The 24,789-nt window shown below is 33.6% G+C and overlaps 2 protein-coding genes across 2 annotated transcripts; both read left to right on the top strand.

Moving 5' to 3' along the window:
• The first annotated feature begins 10,910 nt into the window (after window positions 1-10,910).
• On the top strand, window positions 10,911-13,961 carry LOC116143664 (pollen receptor-like kinase 1). Its single transcript, XM_031429107.1, has 3 exons — window positions 10,911-11,568; window positions 12,153-12,926; window positions 13,285-13,961. The coding sequence occupies exons 1-3, from the start codon at window positions 10,911-10,913 to the stop codon at window positions 13,959-13,961; spliced, it is 2,109 nt and encodes a 702-aa protein (XP_031284967.1).
• Window positions 13,962-17,181: 3,220 nt separating this feature from the next.
• Window positions 17,182-22,300, top strand: LOC116143705 (U-box domain-containing protein 35-like). The gene is made up of 8 exons (XM_031429143.1): window positions 17,182-17,350; window positions 17,804-17,895; window positions 17,988-18,109; window positions 18,948-19,142; window positions 19,412-19,622; window positions 19,745-19,846; window positions 20,827-21,024; window positions 22,127-22,300. Exons 1-8 carry the CDS (start codon window positions 17,182-17,184, stop codon window positions 22,298-22,300), a joined length of 1,263 nt encoding a protein of 420 aa, XP_031285003.1.
• The last annotated feature ends 2,489 nt before the right edge of the window (window positions 22,301-24,789 follow it).

Here is a 24,789-nt window from a genome sequence, read left to right as displayed (position 1 = left end):
AGAAAAGGAAATCGTCTTTTATAGTTCAAAATATTCAATAGGTCATAATCTACATACTGTTATCCAATCAAGTGCACAACCAAAGCATCTCCTTTTTACCAATTAGTCCGTTTATAAACATACCTTACTACCTAATCATCAACAATCTGCTTAAATAGTTATAAACACAAGCACGCATAAAGACCATCTGAAACCATTCATATGCGGATGCTTTTCTAAGGTAACAACCATGAATTCACAATGTTAATTATCTTATTAAAAGGAAGCAAACAAACATGTTCATCCAACTACATGAAGCATAAAAAATAACAGTACAACAGGATCATATGAACAATTCCTTAAGGTTATATTTTGTTTAAGGAATGTAATACATTGGATTTGGGAGTTTGAAGGACCTTTCAACCATAACAAAACCTACTAAGTCACTCCACTGATCTCCAGAGCTCCCATGAATTTTTTAACCTTCCTTCACCAACTCTAATCTCTTCTCATATTTGTAAAGATCGAACGACTTGCCTTGATCTGAAAGTCCCCTGTATCATTTACAAAAGAGTTTAATTTGTTAGCCTTGATGTTCAACCAAAGGCCAGCGATTTGGGTAATTAAGATTGTGATAGGAACCCACTCCAACCTTTCAAACAAGCAGCCAACAACAACCAAAACAAGCAATAACCTAGAAAAACAGCAAGTACATAGTAGTCAATCAGGAAAACAGAAAATATCATATATTGATATGGATCAAACACTACACCAAGTATGAACAGCCGAAGCTAATCAACACAGCCAAATGAAAACAAGGATAACAGAACAATGAAATTAAAATAAAGGGGACTTGCCTAAAGTTAATACCATTATAAATAATAAAATAAAAGAAAAAAGAAAAAAACTGACAACAGAAAAGATGATACCATTTACAATAACATAGATAGTAGATCCCGGCAAACATAGATGATACCATTTAAGAAACAGTGTCAAATGGTAACAGCATCATGCAATTCATTAAGATGCAATGAAAAAAAAATTAAGAGCACCGATTATGAATAATGAACGCAATGAATGAATCTTAATAATGATTGAAATAAGGTTGAAGTAAAAATAATGCACATAAGTACATAAATATGACACTGATAGTAAGATAATTGAGAACAAAATAGAGCACTTTCCACAAATAATTAGAATCAAAGTCAACATAAATTCAATTGCAAGAGGACTTGGGATCCGTAGTGAGAGGCTCACACTTTTCTAGCGAAGAGCCACGACGGAGGTAACGGCAGAATTTTGGAAAATCCACGGCGGTCACTCTATTCACTTCTCTCTTTTGGTTCCTCTATGAGATTTTATAAGCTTTGAAATGACAAGGCTGGACGCTCTATGATTTCGGTGATTAGGGTTAGGGTTTGGTTTGTCAACGGGGAGAAGAGCGCAAAAGAGCATGATGGAGATGAAGAGCTGATAGGAAAATTGAGCAATGGAGATGAAGAGCTGATAGGAGAACAGAGCGATGAGGATGAAGAGAGCGATGGAGATGGAGAAGAGATCGATGGAGATGGAGAAGAGCTAACAGGAGAAGAGTGCGAAAGAGAAGACATCGATGGAGAAGAAGATTGAAAAATTGAAATTGAAATGATAAACTAAATAAAAAAACAGAGAAGAAGAAATAAAAAATTAGAATAAAAAATTAATATTTAATGATGATGTGGCAAGTGATGATGTGTTAGATGATGTGGCATTGCCACGTCATCTGCCACATCACTTTGTAAAGCCCTCTTTGTATTTGTCCGACATTGTTTTTGCAGATCCAAAAACGGAAACTTCAAAATATTATATCTTAATTGTAACTACCAAGTTACAGTAACATTATCCATATATTTGTTGAATTTCAAAATAATATAGAACTACTCATTTTTAACCCTTTTATATTCATATTGTACGGAGAAATAGGGGTTTTGAGTGATATAATTGTGCTCAATTATTACTTGATAGTTTACTCAAAGCGAGGTGATACTGCATAAAGTGTTTTAGTGGTAGGGGTGACATGAAATTTGGTGCTAGTGAAATGTAGAGATATTAGTGAAGCTCATAGATTGTTTGCTCAAAGGCCTGAAAGATTTATGATTAGACATAATCAAATGTTGGATGGGTATAAGAAAATTGGGGAAATAAACTTTAGTGTTTTAAAACTTGGCTCGGCTTGGCTGGTTTAACCTGTTCAACCAAGACTTGGGGCCTTCACCAGGTTGGGTTATCAATTTTACTATTTATCTCAAACCCTAAAAATTAGGACGACGACCGACAAACAATAGGTGGCTGGGATGATGGGGCTTTTGAAGAGGAATGGCCGATGAGTCGAAAGGTGACGACAAAGCTGATTTCCGATGAGTAAACCATGAAAATGAATCGACGACAGGGTGAGAAGGGTTTTGGTCAATAGGTTGAGGGGAGAGATTTCATGGTGATGGGGTGTGTTTTCGACGCCAGAAACAGGCTCTATTTGGCAAGGTTGTTGTAACGCCCACACGGAGGTATGTAATTTAATTTATGTTTTTATAACCCTTAGTTGATTTTGGTTAAAGTTATTTTGAGAGAATGTGAAGAAAATGCCTTAAACTTGTATTAAGGGTAAAATGGTCTTTTCACTTAAAATTAGTTGAAATTGTGGGGAGTGAAAAGAGATAGAATTTCATAAAGAATGCAATAAAAATGAGGGCATTATGGTAATTGACTAAGGGACAAAGATGGAATTTTCAAGAAAGTGTAAGGGCAAAATGGGAAAGTATGTTTGTAAAATAAGATATTAAGGGTTTAGTCTTACAAACCCCCTTATTTCTCTTCTTCCACCGCCACTTTCCTTCTCCATTTTCTCTTAACTTTTCACTCAATTTTCCAAGGATTTTTGAGGGCTTTTGAGTGGATTTTGGTAAGGTTTTGGTTCTAGGCAACAGGAGGTAAAAATTATTGCTCTATATATAAGATTTACTTGTGTAGAAGTTGAATTCTTATTAAGTTTATGCTTAGGGTTAAGGGGAAATTTGAGTCCAACAAGAGTTGAGAGCTTTAGTGGAGACTATTCAGGTATAAGGTAAGTAAATCCAACTCAAAATCCAACTCAAGTTAAAGTTTAAGAAATCAATGGAGTAGAGATTTCTTTAAGCATGTATATGTTATGATTGTTGGGAAATTGAGATGAGATTGGTGATTATTTATGCTTGTTGTTGGATATATTGGAGTATGAGAAGTGTTTTTGATTGTATGATGATAGCTTGAAGTTTGGTTGAAATTGGAAGAGTTTAAGAAAGTTTTGGGAGTGTTTTGCCGTGATAGGGATTGTGATGATACAAGAGAGTTTTACTCTCATTTTGGATGATTTAAGAAACAAATAGAATTATAGTTAAAGTAGAGTTTGTATATGCACATTTATTGTTTGATGAAATGCCTAAGAGAAACATGGGTATGAGTAGAAACCTTAATTTTATGCAACATCACATATTTGCATTTCATGAGTGCATTTAAGTAAGAATTCTAAGCATGAGCCATCCATATGCATATATTTGTATATATGTAGTACTTAAGAAAAAATAAAGAATTTTAAGAATAAAATACTCTAAGAATAAAGAGAAAGAAGGAAAAAGCACTAAAGAATTAAAGAAAGAAAAAGTGTTAAAGAAGAGAAAAGAATAGGTTGTTGTGATGGGGAACCGTGAGTGCTAAGAAGAACTTCCCACATACATGCCACCTTAATTGAGTGGCATAAGAAGAAGAAGAATTGTACGACCCGTAAGAGTGTATGTGGATGAGGGTTGTACCAAGAAGAATTCTTACATGCACGCCACCTTAATTGAGTGGCCTAAAAAGAAAGAAAGAATTTGTACCGTCTGCAAGAGTGCATGTAGATGAGGACTGTACTCACTCACACGGCCAAGGTTCCGAATCCATGCATCAACCGAGTCCGATCGGCAAAGAATAAGAAAAGAAAGAAAAAGAAAGAATAAGAATAAGAAAAGAAAGAATAAGAAAGAATAAGAATAAGAAAAGAAAAAATAAGAAAGAACAAGAACAAGAAACAAAAGAGAAGCTTGAGCAAGCAAGACAAGAAAGAAAAGAAAAGAATAGAAAGAAAAGAAAAGAAATAGAAAGAAGAAAGAAAAATGCATTTTTATGCATTATTGCATATGCATATCATTCATATATATTACCATGAATTCCATCATGGTTAGAAAGAATAGAAAAAATAGAAAGAAAGAACAACGAGAATTAGGAAGAAAGAAAGAACAGTAAGAATTAAAAACAGAGAAAGAAAAGAAAAAGAACTAGGAACGAAAGAAAGAAGAAGAGAATTAAGTAAGGAAAGAACCAAAGAAGTAGAAGAGATAAGGGATTTACTTACTGAGCATTTTTATGCTCACCCCGTTGTTTTTCCATGTTTTACAGGAAATAGGTGAGCAACGGTCGGAAGAAAGTCGACAAGCAGAGAGAATTGGCATTACTGTCCATCGTTGCTAAAGTTTTTGTACTTGTTATTTTGGTATATGTAAAGAATTATATATATTTTATAAGTAAAGAAAATTTGGGCCCAACTATTTTTCATATGCTAAGTATGTATGGCTTTATTGTATATGTTTTGAAGTATACTAGTAGAAAGAAGTCATTACAGTTGTTGATGCCGACGGTGTAATTTGGGTGGTTTTGCAGGATTTCAAACCTGTAGGGACTTATAAACTTTTTGGGGTTGTTTTTGCTGGATTTCAAACATTTTTACATGTTGACATCATTGGTTTGACCAACCGGTAAAATCAATCAACTCGGGACCTAGCCACTTTGTCGGGTTTCACCTTTGGTTGAGTTTTAAAACCTTAATAAATTTGGCGTGGATTGTTTGAAAATGGCTGAAGAAAAATAACTAAGAGATTTAAGGGCACTACTTATGATAGTCTTTTTGTTTCATTACTTTTAAGTTTTCATTATCTTTTGTCATGTGTCAATTAATACTTCCAATGGTCAAGAATTTACATTTAACTTCTCTCACATAAATGACCGATATTTAGAGATAACGGAACATATAAAATAGTATTTAATCTAAAATATTGACAAAATAGAAAACCAATTTTTTGAGGAATAAAAAACTCAAATCAATTTGTAATTTTTGTTTTGTTTTAATGACATAGAATTATATAATAAATTAAAACAAAATACCTGAAAAAATCACTCAACTATAGTCGTAACCTTTGGGAATTTCTAAATTTCTGAAAAGTTCAAAAACCAAAGAATTCAAAATAACATGCAATGTTGTATTTTTAATAACATAGAACTTTAATAAAATATAAAATATTGGGAAAAAAAAATGTTACATGTTGGATTATATTTACAGCCTTTGTTAAATTCTTGTTTTACGTAAGAGAAAATTATTCGGTTTATTCATTAGTTTTCAAAGGAAAAGTGATAAAAGATAAATAAAATTGATTAGAAAGAAGGAAGAAAATAAAGAAACAGGAAACTTTGAAATAGGAAAAAAAAATATTAGAAGTAAAATTTGTACAACTTTGAGAGAAAATTCAAGTTTAAATCTTAACCCTTGAAAGTTTTAACTTGCACATTTCAAAAGATAATAAAAAGTCAAGGAGAAACAGGGATGAAAAAAAAAAAAAAAGAGGATCCTTGTCACTTTTCCTATACTAACTATGACATAATTTTTTTGAGTCATTAGTTAGGGTCCTTATAATAGTAATTGTACTTACATTATTAATACATTTTGATATTGACAAAATTAAAATGCATTGTCAATAATTAAAATGCTCTAATGTAATTGTTGAGACAAAAATAAAGGTCTTAGGGGACCTAAATAAAGAGGCAAAACCACCATAAAAATAAGATGATCCAAATTCAAATGAAAAAAGCGATCAAAACCCACTTCCCGAAGAGTTATTTAGTTCAAGGAATATTATATTAATGAGAATGTATATTACCTTAAAGATTATTAAGAATATTACATTAAATGTATTTGGTTAGATTATAATAAATTGTTGAGTATGTTATAGTGATATGTTTGGTTGTGAGAAATAAATTAGGTATGTTATATAGATTACTGAATTGCCTTTCTTTTTTAATATTATTATTATAATCATTATTTGAACTATTTCTTTTAATCCTCGACATTTGAGATTTTTCTAAAACACTCTAGCCACAATAAAAGTTTAAATTTTAATAAAATCATCCCCACCCACCCACCCAAGCCACTGCTGGCCAGATCCATGGCTGTTAATGGTCACAGACTTGGCCTATGGCCGTTAACAGCCATGGATATGGCTGGAAACAACTAGATCCATCAATATGAATTGGTTCTAATCTAAATGGTCCTAGCTTGTACAAAGTTAGGCTTAGGTTAATGTATTAAATTTACGATGTAATTGATTATAGTGTAGATGTGAAAAAACTTTAGGTATTAGAAAATTATTAGGCTTATTTGTATGTTGTGTAAACTCAAGTGCAATTTTTGTGTTTATATTTGTTTTTGGTTTTGTTTTTCAGAGTATGTATTATTTTTAAAGGTCCAAACCACAACTATTGAAGAACCAACAATGACTGCCAAATTTTCAAAAAATTTGTCTTACCCATAAGGTGCATTTGTTTCAGAAAATTCTTTATCACTGAAAAGATAAGATTATCACTGAGATATATTATCTTGAAGATTAATGTGAGAATGTTATACTAATATGATTGGTTAGATTGAAGAGTATAAATAATTAATATGTTTGATTGGGAGGAATAAAATATTATCGAGGGGTTTTTACTGAATTGTCCTTCATTGTTAATATTATTATTATTATTTAGAACATTATTTTTAACCCATTACATTTGAGAATTTAGCTAAAACACCCTAACAAAAAAAGTTTAAAATTTAACAAAATACACCTAGAGTCACCCATATCGTACATATCTATACCACAAACCTTTAAAGAAGCCATAATTGACCATAATTGGAGGAATGCTATGGATACAAAAATTCAAGCATTAGAATCAAATGAATAGTTTTTCTTCCACCTGGAAAGAAGGCCATTGGGCGTAAATGAGTTTATAAAGTGAAACTTAAGTCAGATGGTAGCATTGAAATATATAGGGTAGATTAGTTGCAAAAGCGGATACACAACAAGAAGGTATTGATTACACCGAGACTTTTTCTCCTACAACTCAAATGGTTACAGTTAGGACCATTTTAGCACTTGCAGCCATGAATGATTGGGGTCTCTTTCAAATGGATGTCTATAATGCCTTCTTTCAAGGAGTTTTGAATAAGAAAATATACATGAAGGTTCTCCAAGTCTGAATAATCAACTTGAGACAAAAAATAAGGTTTACAAACTATTGAAATCCTTATACGGTCTAAAACAAGCTTCAAGACAATGGCATTATAAGTTTACCACTACATTGTTAGAGTATGGTTTCCTACAATCCAAAAATGACTACTCGTTATTCACTAAGACTCATGGGAGCAGTTTGGTGATCTTATTAGTGTATGTTGATGACATACTACTAACGGGAAACAATCTTGCAAACATTGATGAAGTCAAGCGATATCTCAATGCCAAATTCAGAATCAAGGATTTAGGCATCTTGAGATACTTCCTCGAGATGGAAATCAGTCGATCACGAGCTGGTCTAGTAGTAAATCAACGCAAATATGCCTTGGAAATTCTTTCTTAAACTGGTTTGCTAGATTCTAAACCAGTTGACACTACATATGAGCAACACCTCAAATTGACGACTGCTGAATTGGATAAACTAGTTGGTACCTATACAAATGATCCACTCCTAGAGGATGCTTCTTTCCATCAAAGATTAGTAGGTAAACTCGTCTACTTATGTATGACTCGACCGAATATTTGTTATTCAAGTCAACATCTAAGTCAGTACATACATGCATTCACCTAAGAAATCTCATGTGGAAGTTGCTCTTAGAGTACTGAGATACATCAAACAGAGTCCTGGTATTGGCCTATTTTTTCTGCAAAGAAGAATTACACCATTGCAGCTTATTGTGATGCTAATTGGGCTGCCTGTCCAATGTCTAGAAGGTCCTTAACTGGTTATTATATCAAGTTTGGAGAGTCTTTAATTTCCTGGAAAACAAACAAACAATCTACTGTTTCCAGATCATCTTGTGAGGCTGAATATAGATCGATGGCATCCACTTGTTGCGAGATTACTTGGATACAAAATTGGCTCCCTGATTTGGGCATCAAACTTCTGTTACCAGCACTATTATACTGTGACAAAAAGCTGCCCTACATATTGCTGCTAATCTAGTATACCATGAACGAACTAAATATGTTGAGATTGACTGTCATATGATTCGTGAAAAGATTGATAAAAAATTAATTAAAACTACATACATCTCCCCTAGTGAACAGCCTGCTGATTTGATGACCAAGGGATTATGCAAGCAACAACATCACATTCTCATGTCCAAGCTTGGTATGTTTGATGTTCATCAATCAGTATCAGCTTGAGAGGGCATATTAGTTATACAATAGAATCTCTCTATAGTCATAATGTTGGGACCAATTAAATTTATTAATATAAGGAGGTTATAATTTAATAGAGGTGTACTTACAAGAATTATTGTTTTGGTTTCTTATTTTATAATTCATGTTTTAGTAGTATTAGGATTTCGATTCATTGTTTTAGTAGCATTAGGATAGCACAGAAATAGATATCAAAGAGTCACTGTAAAATTGAGTGATCGAATTCGACAACTTCACTACACTGATCAAATGGATATTAATGTCTTCTTCAAAAATATAAATGAGCAACTAGTCGTGTATGTTTTAACTGAAAAAGAAATCATTACTAGAATTAGACAAGAAGATGAAGGAGATAATCTTAAGGATGACAGTACGGAAATACCAAAATTTTTATGCCAAGAAGCTCTAAACATGCTTGAGAGTTAGAAATATTTTGGTTTCAACAAGAAGGTGTTCATGCTTATAACTTATTCTGTACCCACAAGATAAATGATGTAGTAACAATTCCAAAGTATAAATCATTGTCCCAAATAACTTTAGATAAATATTTTATTTCATCTTAAACCTTTAATGTAACATAACATATATTTTTTGCAATATGTATATAATTATTACTATGTAAAGGCAAGTTTCTTAAGACGGGATTTAGAAAAATTATAACTTATTACAATGTGAAATTTATTCTTATTTATAACTGGCTCAAGCTAGGATCGAAAGTTTTTATAACTACATGAAAGTTATTCTTATATAAAGTATTACTATAAAGATGTTCTACTGTATTAATTTTTGTTACTACTGAAGTCTAAGTGCATATTGTAATTGGTTATAATTAGTTATTTAAAAGAGCCGCAGTAGTTGTAAAAATAGACTTGAGTTGATTGAATAAAGATTTCCCAATTCATTTTCTGTCTCGTAGCTTCTAACAAATAGATTGGACTAATTCTTTGCTACTGAGCTCTAGTGGATTGGAGAGAATTAGATTGGATTAAATTTAGTACGGTCATGTGTTTGTCGAAGAACCAAAATTAGAGAGATATTGTATCATTAATTATTTAAATGATTAGATGTAATAATTTAAACAATTTTGAATTTTTGAAAAATTTAATTGAAGTTAGATTATATTAAATTAACTTTACAAATAGCTTAAAATTTAACTATATATATATTATAACATATTTTAATTATTTAACTAGTTCATTAATTATTTATATAATTATTTAAAATATTAATTCATATTTAATTACTGAATTATTGAATTATTAATAAAATGTAATATAATTTAAAATTTAATTATTGAATAAAATAATTTAATTGCTCTTAATTTAATATTTTATAATATTAATATATATTTAATTTGTATATATGTAATTAGGTTGAGATTGTTAAAATTTTTATTAATGTGCTCTGTTATTTATATTACCCAATTTTGGAGTTATATAATGTCTAAATTTCTTATATTTTATTTCTATTTTCAAATTTTCAAATATTTATTTTATATATACATGGAGTATTATACGATCAACTCTATATGTATAGATAAATAAGAAAAAAAAAATTATAAATATTGAAATGACAAAATAGATCCTCTCTATTTATATTTTCGTTGATTAAATAGTAGTTACAAAATATGTATCTAACAATATAAATAAATGTCAATAAGTATACACATAGTGACATTTTTTTATTTTTTTTATTATGCTCTTCAATGTCTTCATCATCAACTAATATATGTTGCTATAAAACAAGATCATTGAGAAATACAAATAATTGGAACTAAATGGTAATGACAGTCTAAAAATTCTCAATATATGACTAATTTTGTGACTGATTTGTTTCACAAAATAAAAAATAAATAAAAAGCAGCTAATTGCTAGGATGCGGATTGATATAAATTATTGTTCATAATTGATGGATTTGAAAAAGGTTTGAGGCATAGAAAAGATAAAACATAAAAACAACTAATTGTTAGGATGGTGATTAATATTATTGTTTATAATTGATGGATTTGAATAAGGTTTGAGGCATAGAAAAGATAAAAACAGAAAAACAAAAAGTAAGAAATGTATAAATATAATAAAAGAAAAGTGTGTCACATTGAAAGGCAAACCGAAAATTTCTCATACACCACTCGTACACAAAGAGGAAAGAAAGACTGTTTCAACAATACAAACCCCCTTTCATTTTCCTCTTTTAATTTGGTTTGTAAATAATTAGCTTAAGTCTTCCCTATTCTTAGCACATTTTTCTCTCTTCTCTACGCCCTCAAAATTCAACTTCACTTCCAAGCCATTTCTCCACCCCCTCAAAAAATAATTAAAAAAAACACCAATTCTCCATTGCAGCTGGCCGGCCCCATCTCTTCAGGGCGCGCGTCTGACGCCCGATTACTATGCCATGACTCTTCAAGATAAGCCCTTGTTTTTACTTCTTTTTCTTCACCTGATGACGTATTTTCTTGTTGCATGTTTTAGTTTATCGGACTCCGAAATCCTCGTTAACTTCAAATCTTCACTGTCGGACTCGTCTTCATTGTACGATTGGGATGATGAAACCAGTCCATGCGATGGGAATGATGCAAATTGGTTTGGTGTTCTTTGTAATAAAGGTAGCATTTGGGGTCTAAAACTTGAAAACATGGGGCTAAAAGGCAAAGTTGAGATGAGCAATCTAGCTGAATTGAAGGATTTGAGAACCATAAGTTTGATGAATAATGAGTTTGAAGGTCCAATACCTGATTTGAGCAAACTCAGTGCATTGAAATCGGTTTATTTGTCACATAATAAATTTTCTGGGGATATTCCAAGGGATGAGTTTGAGGATCTTACCTCATTAAAGAAACTTTATTTGGCAGATAATAATTTTTCTGGTGCAATACCATCGTCCTTAACGAGTTTGTCTAAATTAAGGGAGTTGAGTCTGGAAGGGAATCAATTTGAAGGTGAGATCCCAGATTTTCAACAGAATGTATTTCAAGTTTTCAATGTTTCCAACAATGCCTTGACGGGTCCTATCCCGCCAAGCCTCCAGGAACTGGATCCTTCCTCTTTTTCAGGTCATAAACTTATTATCCTTCCATATTAATTCTTCTTTTATTTGTTCTTTCATAGTTTCTAGAAAAAATAAATTAAAACATGAAATTGAACATGCATGAAGGTATATTTTGTTCACGTATACAGTGTTATGTTGCAAGCTTTAGTTAAATATTCATAAAGCGTAGAACATAATCATAATTAAAATTCTGCACTCCACAATCAACTGTCCAAAAAATAAAATATAAAATTGCTAGGGTTAGTCTAATTAGAATAAGAGTGCACACACAAATTCATGATAAATTAATTGTCCATAAAGGTTGTATCTTACCAGTTTACAATTTTAAATCTTATTTATTAACCTGAAATTTTAAATTATGAGTCGATCATCTTATAATTAATTTTGGTACTTCTTATGAGTTATTAGTCTTTCTTGATCTAACGGTGTAAAAAATAATTATATCAATTTAAACAATTTTCATCACCATTAGATTAACAAAAATGAATTGTTCACCAGAAGTAAAAAGGAGATTGGTTTGATTGTTGAAACAGTTAAAAATGTTTTAACTAAAATTTGATGTCTCGTTCTTTCTTTGACATGTAATAGGCAATAAAGGATTATGTGGTGGGCCATTGGATTCATGTGATGGAACCAAATCCGAGCGCAGTCCTAGCCCTAGCCCCACACCTAACTTCGAACCCAATCCCAGCGTGAGCGAAGATAGCCTCTCCCCAAACTCCCAGACCAGCCCCAAATCTGACCCCGAACCAAAGCCCAAACCCAACCCTGGTCCCAACAACTCCCCACCTCAGCCCTTACCCACAGAAGATAATACTGCCACGTTGACCATAATAATTTTCTCAATAGTTGCAGTGGTGGCACTGGCAGCCATACTCGCCACCCTCTTCATCCTCCGTCGGCGGAAACAAGAAGAACCCGAAACAATAGAGTCTCCATTACCCTCAAACTTCCAAAAGAAATCAGGCATTAGGGAATCAGAGCAACCGTCAACATATTCACAGGAAATCTCAGCCGTTGGAGGCAAGAAGAGTGATCAATCTACCAAGCTTTCTTTTGTAAGAGACGACAGAGAAAAGTTTGATTTACAGGGATTGCTGAGATCCTCTGCGGAAATATTGGGCAGTGGGTGCTTTGGATCTTCATACAAAGCGTCTCTCGGCCCTGGTGCAATGATGGTTGTTAAGAGGTTTAAGCAAATGAATAATGTTGGTAGAGAAGATTTTCAAGAGCATATGAGGAGATTAGGAAGATTAAGGCATGCTAATTTGCTCCCTCTTGTGGCTTATTACTATAGGAAGGAAGAGAAATTGTTGGTTTCTGATTTTGTTCAAAGGGGAAGCTTGGCGGTTCATCTTCATGGTATATTCTTTTTCTTTAATCTTGATTTACCTGCATAAATGATAGGACTATTGTCGAGTAATACAATTCCAAAATTTCACAAGCTAAACTACAATTCCAAATTTTCAGTTGTTGAAAATGTATTTGATATAGTATTCAAAACTCTTATAGATTGTATTTTAGTATTTTTAATATTTAAAAAAGTATTTGAAATAATATTCAAAAACTATTTTTAAATTAAAAACTATAAAAAAATTGTGAAAAGGATCGTTTTTTATTTTTTACACTAGCTTTTATAAGATTGTATTCGTATACTATTTGAAAAACATTTCTATCGAACAATTTTGGTAAGTATTGTAGTTTAATTTGTTTGTTTCAGGACGCCATTCTATGGGGCAACCAAGTCTTGATTGGCCAACCCGATTAAAAATTATTAAAGGCGTTAGCAAGGGTCTTGCGTATCTTTATAAGGAGTTACCAAGCCTAATAGCACCTCATGGTCACCTGAAATCCTCAAACGTTCTTTTGAAGGAATCATTTGAGCCACTTCTTTCAGACTACGGATTGATTCCTGTAATCAACCAAGAGAGTGCCCAAGACTTGATGGTGGCCTATAAGTCTCCGGAATCTTTACAATATGGAAGAATCACAAAGAAAACAGATGTATGGGGTCTTGGGGTATTGATATTAGAAATTCTAACAGGGAAATTCCCCGCTAACTTTTTGCAACAAGGGAAGAGAAGTGAAATCGATTTGGCAAATTGGGTGATGTCGATTGTTGGCAATGGAAATTACGTAGAAAACAAAAGCCAAGTTTATGATAAAGATATGGGAGGAACAAAGAATAGTGAAGGGGAAATGAACAAATTATTAAAGATTGGGTTGGCTTGTTGTGAAGCGGAGGTGGAGAAGAGGTTGGAGTTGAAGGAGGCTGTTGAGAGGATTGAAGAATTAAAGGAAAAGGACATGGATGACGATTTCTACTCTTCTTATGCTAGTGAAGCTGATCTTAGGTCTTCAAGAGGAAAGTCTGATGATTTCTCATCTTACTCCTAATTAAGGTCTTCAAGCAATTAATTATTTCGTTAATTTTTTGTTCTCTTATATAAACTGCAGCTCATGTCTTACACACTTAGATAAAACAAGTAACTATTTAATATTTTGATTGATGAATGAATGTGGTCTGGGTTTGGTGTGCAACAATATTGCTTCTTTTATCAATGTAAAAATAAGGTGAAAAGCTCCAGTTGAGACGGGATTCTAAACGCTGACTTTACATCAATTGATCTCTCTCTCTCTCTCTCCCTCTATTTCCCTCTATAATTAATTTATTCCTATGATGAAATATTAAAGTAATTTATAATAAAAATTAATTATAAAAATGTCACCAAGTGCATTTACTTTTTGTTTCATTGATTAAGGCCTTAAAACTTTTAATCAAGTTACCATTGAATTATTGTTTCTATATATTATAATAATTTCCACCCTATCCAGGCTTTCGGGTAAGTTTACAGATTTTAATGAAGTTACCCCAAGACATAACAAATCGGTTAACCATTGAGTTAAGAAGGAAGAAAAAGTCTAACAACATGGATTAAACACGTTGATGCTTTGTTACCGGGTGTATATAAGTTGTGAGAGCTTCTTGAATAGTGGACAACCAGCTTTCTAGCTATGTAACTCTAATACATACCCAGCCTTCAGATTCAGATTGTGCGTCTGTACTTTATTTTGTGATAACTATATGTTTGATTGACTTGTACTTCTTTAATGGAGAGAAAGGTGAAGATGTGGTTTAAATGACAATTATAGGTGTAAATAGGTATCTTATTTTTCTATTTTTTTGTTACAATTTAAAATATGTTTTTCATTTAATTTGTAAAGTTATAGTTAGTAAGTTTTTTGTTGAAAATAAAATTTAGTTTAGCCGGGACTGCTTCAAAATACTGGGAACATCCATGGTTTGAGAGCCTCGGCTAGATTAAAATCTAAGGGCTAGGTTAGACAGAATTAAACTATTCGTAGTGATGTTTTGTGTTGGGTGATATTAAATTAGACATATTATACTGTCAGAATAAGGTGATTGGAGAGGCAGCTATGCTACTGAAGTACGCCGAGAGAGAAGAAAAAGAATAAAGACTTTGAGAAGAATTGTTCATGTACAATTTATACAAGTAAGGAAAGGAAATAGAAGAAAATAATGTCACGATCTTTACAAAAAAAGGTAATCGCATAATCATACGCTAATTAGAGCCATATCATATCCTCCATTTACTGCGCAACATCTTCATTCCAATGTCAACATATACGTTATAAGCTAAAATATACTAAATCTTTAACCAATAAAGAAATAAATTTAATATTTATATTTATATTATTCAAATTTTAATTTATTGGTAAATAATTAGATTTTACTTATAATATATGCACTATGAAAATTTAAAGAGTGTTATGTTATAATTAGTTGATATATTCTTAAATTTAATTTTGGTCTAATATATTTAATATTTAAATATAAGTTCAGATTAGAAGTGATATGTATTATGATATTTTAATTCATTAGTAAAAATAATAATGATATAATAATTATAAGAGTAAATGACTTTTCCCATCCGACATTTTCCTACCCATAGACTTTTAAAATACCATTTTACTACCTAAATTTATATTCCATTTCCGTTTCCAGCATCGTTGTGATCTCACACCATTACCATTCTTTTCCTCAATCATCACTTTTCAAAACTCCTCAATCCCTACTCTTGTCGACTCTACCAATCGTCGACAATCGAGTGATTAGAGTTGGCACAATTGTCTCTCCCAAGCATGGTTGTCAAATTGTGTATCGAAAACCTAATTTTTCGAATCGTGTATCGCGTATCGTATCGTAGGATACGCCTTTTACAAAAAATTAATAAAATAATAAAAAATTTCTAAAAATTAATATCATCCTCATGATTAATTAACAAATTTTGTAGTATTATTGACTTTAAATTATGGTATTACATAATCAAAATTAAGAATCTATATCATTTCCTCTCAACCATTCATATTATTTCTAAGATTAATGTTAATATCTATATCTCCACTTGTGTTATTATTATCGTACAAAATGAGCAACACATCTTCCTTTTTACTTTCTCCATACAAAATGGATAAATTTGGGGAGATTTTAGTGAACCGGGTTGGGTGACCCGGATTCAACCTGAAATTTTTTTTGGATCTTTGACCCAAATTAATAAATTTGTATCGATATTTTTAAGGATACAAATGGATATGTATCGTATCGTAGGATACATATCAATGTATTGAAAGGTTTAGGATACACTCTCTGATACGTATCGTTAGCGACCCGTATCGAATCGTATCGTAGGATACGTATCGCATATCGTAGGATACTAACAACCATGCTCCCAAGTCAAATTCTGATAAATCCCAACTACCAAAATATAACCTTCTACCATCAAAAGACTCGTTGGCCTCCCTTCTTCAAAAGCCTTAACAACCTGGATTGAGTTTGCTCTTTGTTTGCCATCAGAATATAAATTTAGATAGTAAATTAGTATTTTAAAAATATGTGGGTAAGAAAGTGTAATTAAGCCATTATTTGGGTGGGAAAAAGTTGTTAATTCTAATTATAATAGAAAGAGGTTTGTGACTATTTTTCAAATAAGAGGATGCTAAATTGTTTCAAGGAACGAAATGACATCTTAAGGAAAATTACCCTTTAATTTTTAAATAAACTATTAACTAACTAATAACTATTGACTAACAAGTAGCAATACAGAATAATTAATTATTTAAAAAATGATACAGATTATTTGTATTTTGAGATAGAAAAAATCTAGAACACAACGGAGTTATTACCACTTTAAATGAATTTATGCATGTATTGTCTTGTGATACCACGTTAATAAGATCAGATGATTTCATAGACTTACCCTTGTTTTGAGTTATTAATCTATTTTCTTAACAATATTTTATTGTTAAAGCATTATAGATTTTGGTGGCAAGAGAAGGCTGGTAATTTTACTGGATGAAAGCTGATTTATTAAAATGTATAATCGTAACTGCCCTTGAAACATGGACTCTCTAACTAATGTTTGGTAAAACTTTTATTAGCATAAGATTAGACCCTTAATTACAATCATCCATTCATTGGTTAATGAGATGGGAAAGGAGAGGTGCTGTATTTTCATAGTTTTGTTGGATCTCAATCATCGATCATGATGAACTAATGCAACAATTAGGGTGGCAAGTTAGAGAAAATTAGAAAGAGATGTTGGATCATCGAAGGAATGAAGAAAGAAGGGAATCAGGAAGAGATGGATTAGTGGCAGTGGCAGTTGACAAAGATAAATTCAGCAAATATGCTCTCAAATGGGCTGCTGAACATCTTCTCCGCAGAAACCAAACCGTCAAACTCATCCATGTTCTTCATCGATCAGGTCTCTCTTTCTCACTTTTCTCATTTATATATTATATTTGATTTGATAAACGAATTAGCTTTGGGATACATACATATATTCTTCAATGCAAACATCCTGAAGTTGTTATTGGTGAGAGCGTCTAATCGCTCACTTCACAAATCCTAAAATCAAAAGCCAACAACTTAGATGGTCACCTTTGTCTGCATATTAAAAATTTCAGATGTCCACATTGAAAATAAATTTCATATGTTAGTCATTCTCTATTGGAGAATTTTCATATATTAGTTTAATGTGGACGTTATGAAAGTTTTTAATGTGCGGACACAAACCCGTGCTCACATTTCTTCAACATGTTAAAAATTTCATGACATCTGTGTAGGAGAATTTTCATAAATAAAATATATATATATATATATATAATTCTTCTTAATTAGTAAATATATATTTATTTCTTTCTTGGCATGAATGCAGGAGGGAATGATGAGGAACTGATTCAACAGCATCCTGATAATCAAACCATGGATGTCTTTCTTCCATTTCGTTGCTTTTGTACGCGCAGAAATGTAAAAACCCTGCTTAATTATTTCTTATGATAAATTGGTAGATGAAATTTGTAGTCCTTAATCCAGTGGTTGTATTTAAATTAATTTTTCAGTTACAATGTGAATTGGTAGTACTTCAGCATCAGAATGTGGCAAGAGCGCTCATCGAATACGTTTCCAATCATGCAGTCAAAACATTGTTGCTTGGTTCCCCATCAAAGAATGGCCTCACCAGGTAAATTACCCTTGTTTATTTTGAAGAATTTTCTCTCTGAAAATCTTTTTAATGTAATTAGTAATTAAAGCCCTTTTTTCGTCTTGGAAATCCAACACAAGTGCAATAAGAAATGGAAAGAATTAGACGTAGATGAGAGAGCGAAAGGTGACTAAGTTTGATATTTTACAAGTAAAAATCTGAGATAAAAATAAGTTTTGGCATTTTGTAAATTGGAAAATGAAAAACCAAAAACTATTTCTGTGATGATCACTACAAGAGAAGGAAGTACTCCCTACGCCAAAACATCATTGTTTTCTGCAAACATGGTTTCTGTGGGAATTTCGAGCGACATAAATTCTGGTGTTGTTACTGACGTATAGACCTTACATCCAAAAATTAATAGTGATAGAATTTGATGTGGGTTTGATTCCCCATCTAGTAAGGTATTGTTAAATAGGAGGTTTACTCCTCTTATAAACCAGTAGATTTGAGTGTGTCTAGTTGGTGTGAGACTCTAACACTCTTCTTCACGGTCAAACTCATATGTTCGATCATGTTGTTGATGAAAGTAGTTGTTTACTCTAACTCCTCACATGCTAGTCAAATACTCAGTTCAACTGAACCTGACTCTGATATCATGATAGAATTTGAGGTGGACTGACTCTTCACCCAATAAAACCTTGTTGATTAGGAGGATTATCTCTCTTATAAATCAGTAGGCTTGAGCATGCCTAGTTGATGTGAGACTGCAACAAATGGTATTATAAAAACTTAATCTTCTATTTATTTGTAGAGCCCCGACTTCCGTCAAATTAAAATTATTATATTTTCTTCCAAATATAAATGCATTTTGCAGACTATTCAAGGCTACAGATATTCCAAGTACAGTAATGAAATGGGCACCCGATTTTTGCAATGTATATATTGTTTCAAAAGGAAAGTGTCATGCTGCACGATCTGCCACTCGTCCATTCCCACCTATTTTAGCTGGAGAAGTACCACACCCTCAAATCCTCCCTACAAACATCTCCAATGAAGAAGTCACTATAGCGTAAGCATTAATTTTCTACTTGTATTACAATTATAACTATCACTTCTTTCTCAAATTTTTTTGATATAATCAGTAATTCTCTAATCAAGTTGTCCTACTATAATTTTGTCAGAATTATGCACATATATTATTGGATTTGAACAATAAAATATCATTTTAGTCCAATAAGATAAATCTAACAATGTTAAGCATAATCTTGAAAAAATTTATACTAAAACGTCCTAACTAGAAAGTGACTTTTGATATAATTACTCTCTGGAATTAAGCAGGTGTGATGAGTTTTCAGCTCCAGAGAGAGGGGACTCGTATATAAATTCTGGAAGGCCAAGCACGGATAGCACTTTTTTCGCCTTCTATGAAAATCTGGGAATGAATCCTTCAAGGAATTCAGCATCCTCCAGGGCTCCACATAATTCTCTTTCTGAAATTCCATCAGGCTCTTTTGACAGTGAAAGAGCTTCTGATTCTTCTCAGAATACGGTTAGTCCTCTATTAATTTCCAATTAAAAATAGAATTATAAAATTTTAAATATATAATATCTGCTTTATTGAAGGCTTATTATTTATATTTTTACTTTCTATTTCACGTAATTAATTTGCAGGATGATACTGATGAGGAGATTAAACGGCTTAAGATGGAGCTTAAGCAAACAGTGGAAATGTACCATACACTCTACAAAGAAACACTAGCTGCCAAAGATAAGGTACTGAAAATTTTCAAACTTTACTTCTTAAAGAGTAATGTATCTCTTCCCATTATTTTTTTTTTTTTCTAATATCTTATATCTTCGATGCATAATTCACACACTCATATATATTACACATTAATTTTATTTTGTTATTGTTTTATAATCTGTTATTATTTTCATCCAATATTCAAGATATTGTATTAAAATATAAAGCTGTTTGATATGAGCCAAAAAACCACATCATTTAGAATGTAAAATTTAGAATATCAACCAAACAATGAATATATTTAAGAGCCAACAGCAGTCGTGAAGTAAATATGGTCATTTAAGATTCAATTAATAAAATTTCGCGAGCTACGTATTATCAACTCATATTAATTAAAGTTAGCTTTTATATGGGGTTTATTTTATATACCCCTTGTGGGATCGATCGTTTATTATGGGGTTTATTTTATAAACTCCCCTATAATTATTAAATGCCCTTTTTAAATTATTAAAATTTATAAACCCCCCTATAATTATTAAACCCCCGTCTCTAGGGGTTTTTTTAAATAATTATAAGGGGTTCTATTTATAGTTTCCCATAACTTTGAGTATACTTAATATTAAACAATCTCACAAGGAAGTGTATGAAATACCTTTTTATATCCATGAGCAGAAGTCTGGATTTTAAGTACAGAGTTTAAGTCAACATCATTTCTGGACACAAATTTTGAGTTTATTAAATCAATATGTACTTTGAATATTGCTGAAGTTTGAACAATTAATACACATTAATTAATATGAAAAAAAATTATATTTAATATTAGCTATATAAAAACATTAATCTCGTAATTCAAAATTATGTCAAAACTTGCGCAATATATGTAAGCTAACATCTAATAATTATGTTGCATATAAACTAAAAATTGAAACAGTACAGTATAGCCTGAAACTTTCTGTTTCGAGCATGCATAGATTGTCGTTGAGTGTCTAAATGCAACTTAATTAAACAGGCAATTCAATTGGAGCAATGGAAAATGAAAGAAGAGAAAAGATTACAGGAGCTACTGCTTGCTGAGGAAAGGGACCAAGCAAAATATAAGGCTGCAATTGAGGCATCTGAAGCAGCTCAGAAAATTCTGAAGTTAGAGATACAACATAGGGTGAAAGCAGAAATTAGATCACTCAGAGAGGCTGAAGAGAAAACAAAGGTCTTAGATGCTTTGGGAAAATCCCATATGGTCCTCAAATACCAATACTTCTTTTATATTTTTGTTGTTCTCTTCTTATTTTACTTTTACTTTTATTTTAACCTAATTAAAACAAAATAAAAGAAACTTTGTCCATCTCCTATATGTCACTGAAAATATGTACACATTATATTAATTTGAAGGTTTATTTTAGGATTGGTATTCAATTCTTTGAATATTTGTAATACTGGATGAAATATTTTCTGAAAAGCTTTGATTACATAAGAAACCCATTACAAATTATAATTTATAGATATAGAGTGTTGTGTGTGGTTTTTCCATCAAGCTCGGAGTATCGCGAGGTTATAGCCCGATCTAGAACCAGCTCGACTATACCGATTGTTCGACCCATCATAAGCTCGTTGGACTATAGCTCGATCTAGCACAAGCTAGTCGTAACTAATCCTTGCGGTTGTTCAACCAATTCCTAAATAACTTCAGATCCCAAATATCTCGGTAAGGATCAGATTAACAGCAATCTTTGAGCAATCATAGCACCCAATTGCGAGAATATCGGAGTTGCATTCAATATAATTGTAATCCCTTTATTTTCGCTCTTTCCTTTGTACAAGCTCTGTATATAAACCCCCTCAAAAGATGAGAAAGGGGTTGGAAAATATTTCTAGGATTATTATTGTAAGCTCTCATAGCAAATACAAAAAACAGTGGATGTAGGCTCAATAGTTCATCTTGCCGAATCACTTTGAAAATCTCTTTGCCATTTACTTTGATGCATTCATTATTCATTCACTGTTGGTTATCCGTAATCACTCACACACAAGTTTTGGTCCCGCCAAGGTCGATCAGATCACTTTAATTGGTGCAGATTTCTGTATCAATATTTTGGCGTTAGAAGGAAGGCTTGAACCTTCGCCAACATCTCAAAATTTTTGGCAAATAGCCACGATGATTTAATCAATCCGGGCCCATGATGGTGCGTACAAGATCGAAAACCACCACCAGAAACCACGACAATGTGGAGACCACCCATCAGGAGGTGCAACAGGGCACCGCTGGGTGTCGACCACCAGTGCTGCCAACCCAACAAGTTGTGAATAACCAGGAAGCAGGGACGTTAAACCCTAAAAACAGCCAGCTGGTGGAGATGATTAGAACAATGGTTGCACAAGTGGTGCAACAGAATGTGGTTGAGTTGAGGAATCAGCAACCAACCTTACAAAACCTTGACCAGCCACGCTTGACCGATATCGCCGACAGGTCAGAATTCAGTTGGTGACCAGTCTGGCTCATCGCCTCCAAGGGGCGACCAACACCCTTGACATCACAGAGTACACTTCGCTCATGAGTGTGAATCCTGCGGGCAAACTAACCCTGGGAGGCAGCCAGGGAAACAACCAATGGGTGAAAGCAAAGGTAATGGTCGCCCACGAGACGCTCGACCTGCTCAATGATATGCCTAACATCAGCGTGCCAGTCTTAACCCACGCCCAATACAAGTTTGATCCTCGCAAGCTCTCGAGACGAGTCATGTGCGCTAATTTGGCAATGACCGACGTTCCGGTTATAACCGATGTAGCGAGCAACATACTGACGAGCATGATAAAACTTATCAACCAAGCCACCATGATTCAACTTCGTGCGTCAATGTGCATAATGGAGGGGGTTCACAAGCAACAAATTTACGAACTCACTTGCTCAGGGTAAGGTTGAACGGAGCCAGCCAGGGCAATCACAACGAAACTTAGATCGTGTGCAGAAAATGCTCAACAACCTAAAAGCCCGCTAGAACGACGCTGTGGAAGAAATAGTGAGCTCTCCCTTCATAGACGAGGTTCGCCAGGCCCCTCTTCCATAAGGATTTAAGGTGTTAGAAAGTAAGTTCGATGGGAGATGAGACGCTAGAGACCACCTTGACACTTTCAATGACCTGATAGAGCTGCACTAAGTCTGTGACTTGGCGAAGTGTCGCTGCTTCAAGGTTACATTGGTAGGGGATGCCAAGAGGTGGTACAAAAGACTCAAGGCAAACTCTATCAACTCTTGGCAACAATTCTCCTAATTGTACTTGCAGCAATTTCAAGCGAGGAGACAATGTGCAATGCTGCTCAATTATTTGAGCAACATTCGTTAGGAGAGAGACGAAACATTGACCTTGTACTTGACGAGGTTCCAGAACGAGCAGGCACAGGTCGTAGATGCACCCGAATAGTTAATCTGGACTTTGCTAATTGCAGGCATCAGGCCAAACATAGAGTTGTGGAAAGAACTCCAAAGTGAAGATCACATGAGCCTGACAAAGATTTATCAAATTGTTGCAAAGCACTAGTGAGTAGAAAGCTCGTTAATAGCCTTAGCCAGAAACTTGTTACGAAGAGCCTCAGACAGATAGCAAGATCGCCTATCAGATAAGCGGAAGGGCCAAGACCATAATGATAGGGATCGGAATAGGTCCCATAAAAGGTAGAAAGCAGATAACCATGGGGACAAACAACTCTTCCCACGATACGCAGAATATACCCCCTTACGCAAGACATAGCCCACATCTACGAAGTCTCCCGTGAGGCAAAGAGACTGCCTACTCTAGAAAGAATGAGGGGGGCTTTAGGCAAAAGAGATCGAAAAAAATATTGCCGATACCACGGGCACCTCGGGCACAATACCAACGAGTGTCGAGCTGTAAACGATGTCATTGAAGACCTGATACGAAGAGGCCACTTAAAAGAATTTGTTCAGGAGGCACCAGCTTGCAAAAATGCTGATGAGCAAAATAACTAGGTCCAGTAAGCCCCGGCCAACACCAACAATGATGTCTAGGTGGGCATGATCTATGAAGGGCTCGACATAGTGGGGAGCTCAAGGCGTACTCTTAAGCAATACACTTGAGAGGCCAGAATAGATTCGGTCCTCTGGGTAACAAGCTGTGAACAAAAATCGCCAAAGCGACCCAGCAAGAGAGCAAGGTGGTAGGATTCACGGTCGAAGAATGCAAAGAATCCTCTCACCATAATCATGATGCGATCATAATCACAACCAAGATTGGTAATTCTAGATGGCTAAGGGTAATGGTCGATAATGGAAGTATAGCGAACATCATTTTCTTGGGAGCTTTCTAAGAAATGAGGTTCACAGAGAGAGACTTGAGGGCCTGTCCTTCGCCACTCTATGGATTCACCGGGGACAGCCTAGTCCCCGAAAGAATGATTGACCTTTCCTTGACTCTGGGGGTAGAACCTAAAATCAGGACGGTGATGGCTGAATTCTTAGTGGTAGGCTACTCAACCACGTACAATGTCATACTCAGAAGACCGATCTTGGATGACTTGAGCATAGTCATATCAGTGCGCCGCTAAGCAATGAGGTTTTTGACTCCTAGGAGAGTCACGATGATTAAAAGCTGCAGAAAAGAATCTTGGGAATGTTACAACCGAGCCATAAATGCTACACTAAAATGATTGCTCCCCAAGACAATGGTCATTATAGAATTTGAGCCATACCCCAGACCTCTCGAGGATACCATAGATCCTTACATCCATAGAGAAGAGCTCGTAGCAGGGCCAACAGAAGAGCTGCAAGAAATATGCGTTAATGAGGAAGATCCAACTTGCATACTGAAGGTCGGTAACAACCTGAGCAAAGAAATGGCTGATAATCTGGTGGGGATTCTGAAGAAAAACCTCAACGTGCTGGCATGGGTGCATGCGGATATGGTGGGGATCAACCTCGAGGTAATGTGCCACAAGTTGAACATCGATCCAACAACTCGAC

This window comes from Pistacia vera, unplaced genomic scaffold, assembly GCF_008641045.1.
Source record: "Pistacia vera cultivar Batoury unplaced genomic scaffold, PisVer_v2 Contig432, whole genome shotgun sequence".
In the NCBI taxonomy this organism is placed as follows: Eukaryota; Viridiplantae; Streptophyta; class Magnoliopsida; order Sapindales; family Anacardiaceae; genus Pistacia; species Pistacia vera.
This window is presented reverse-complemented; position numbering and strand designations above follow the sequence as displayed.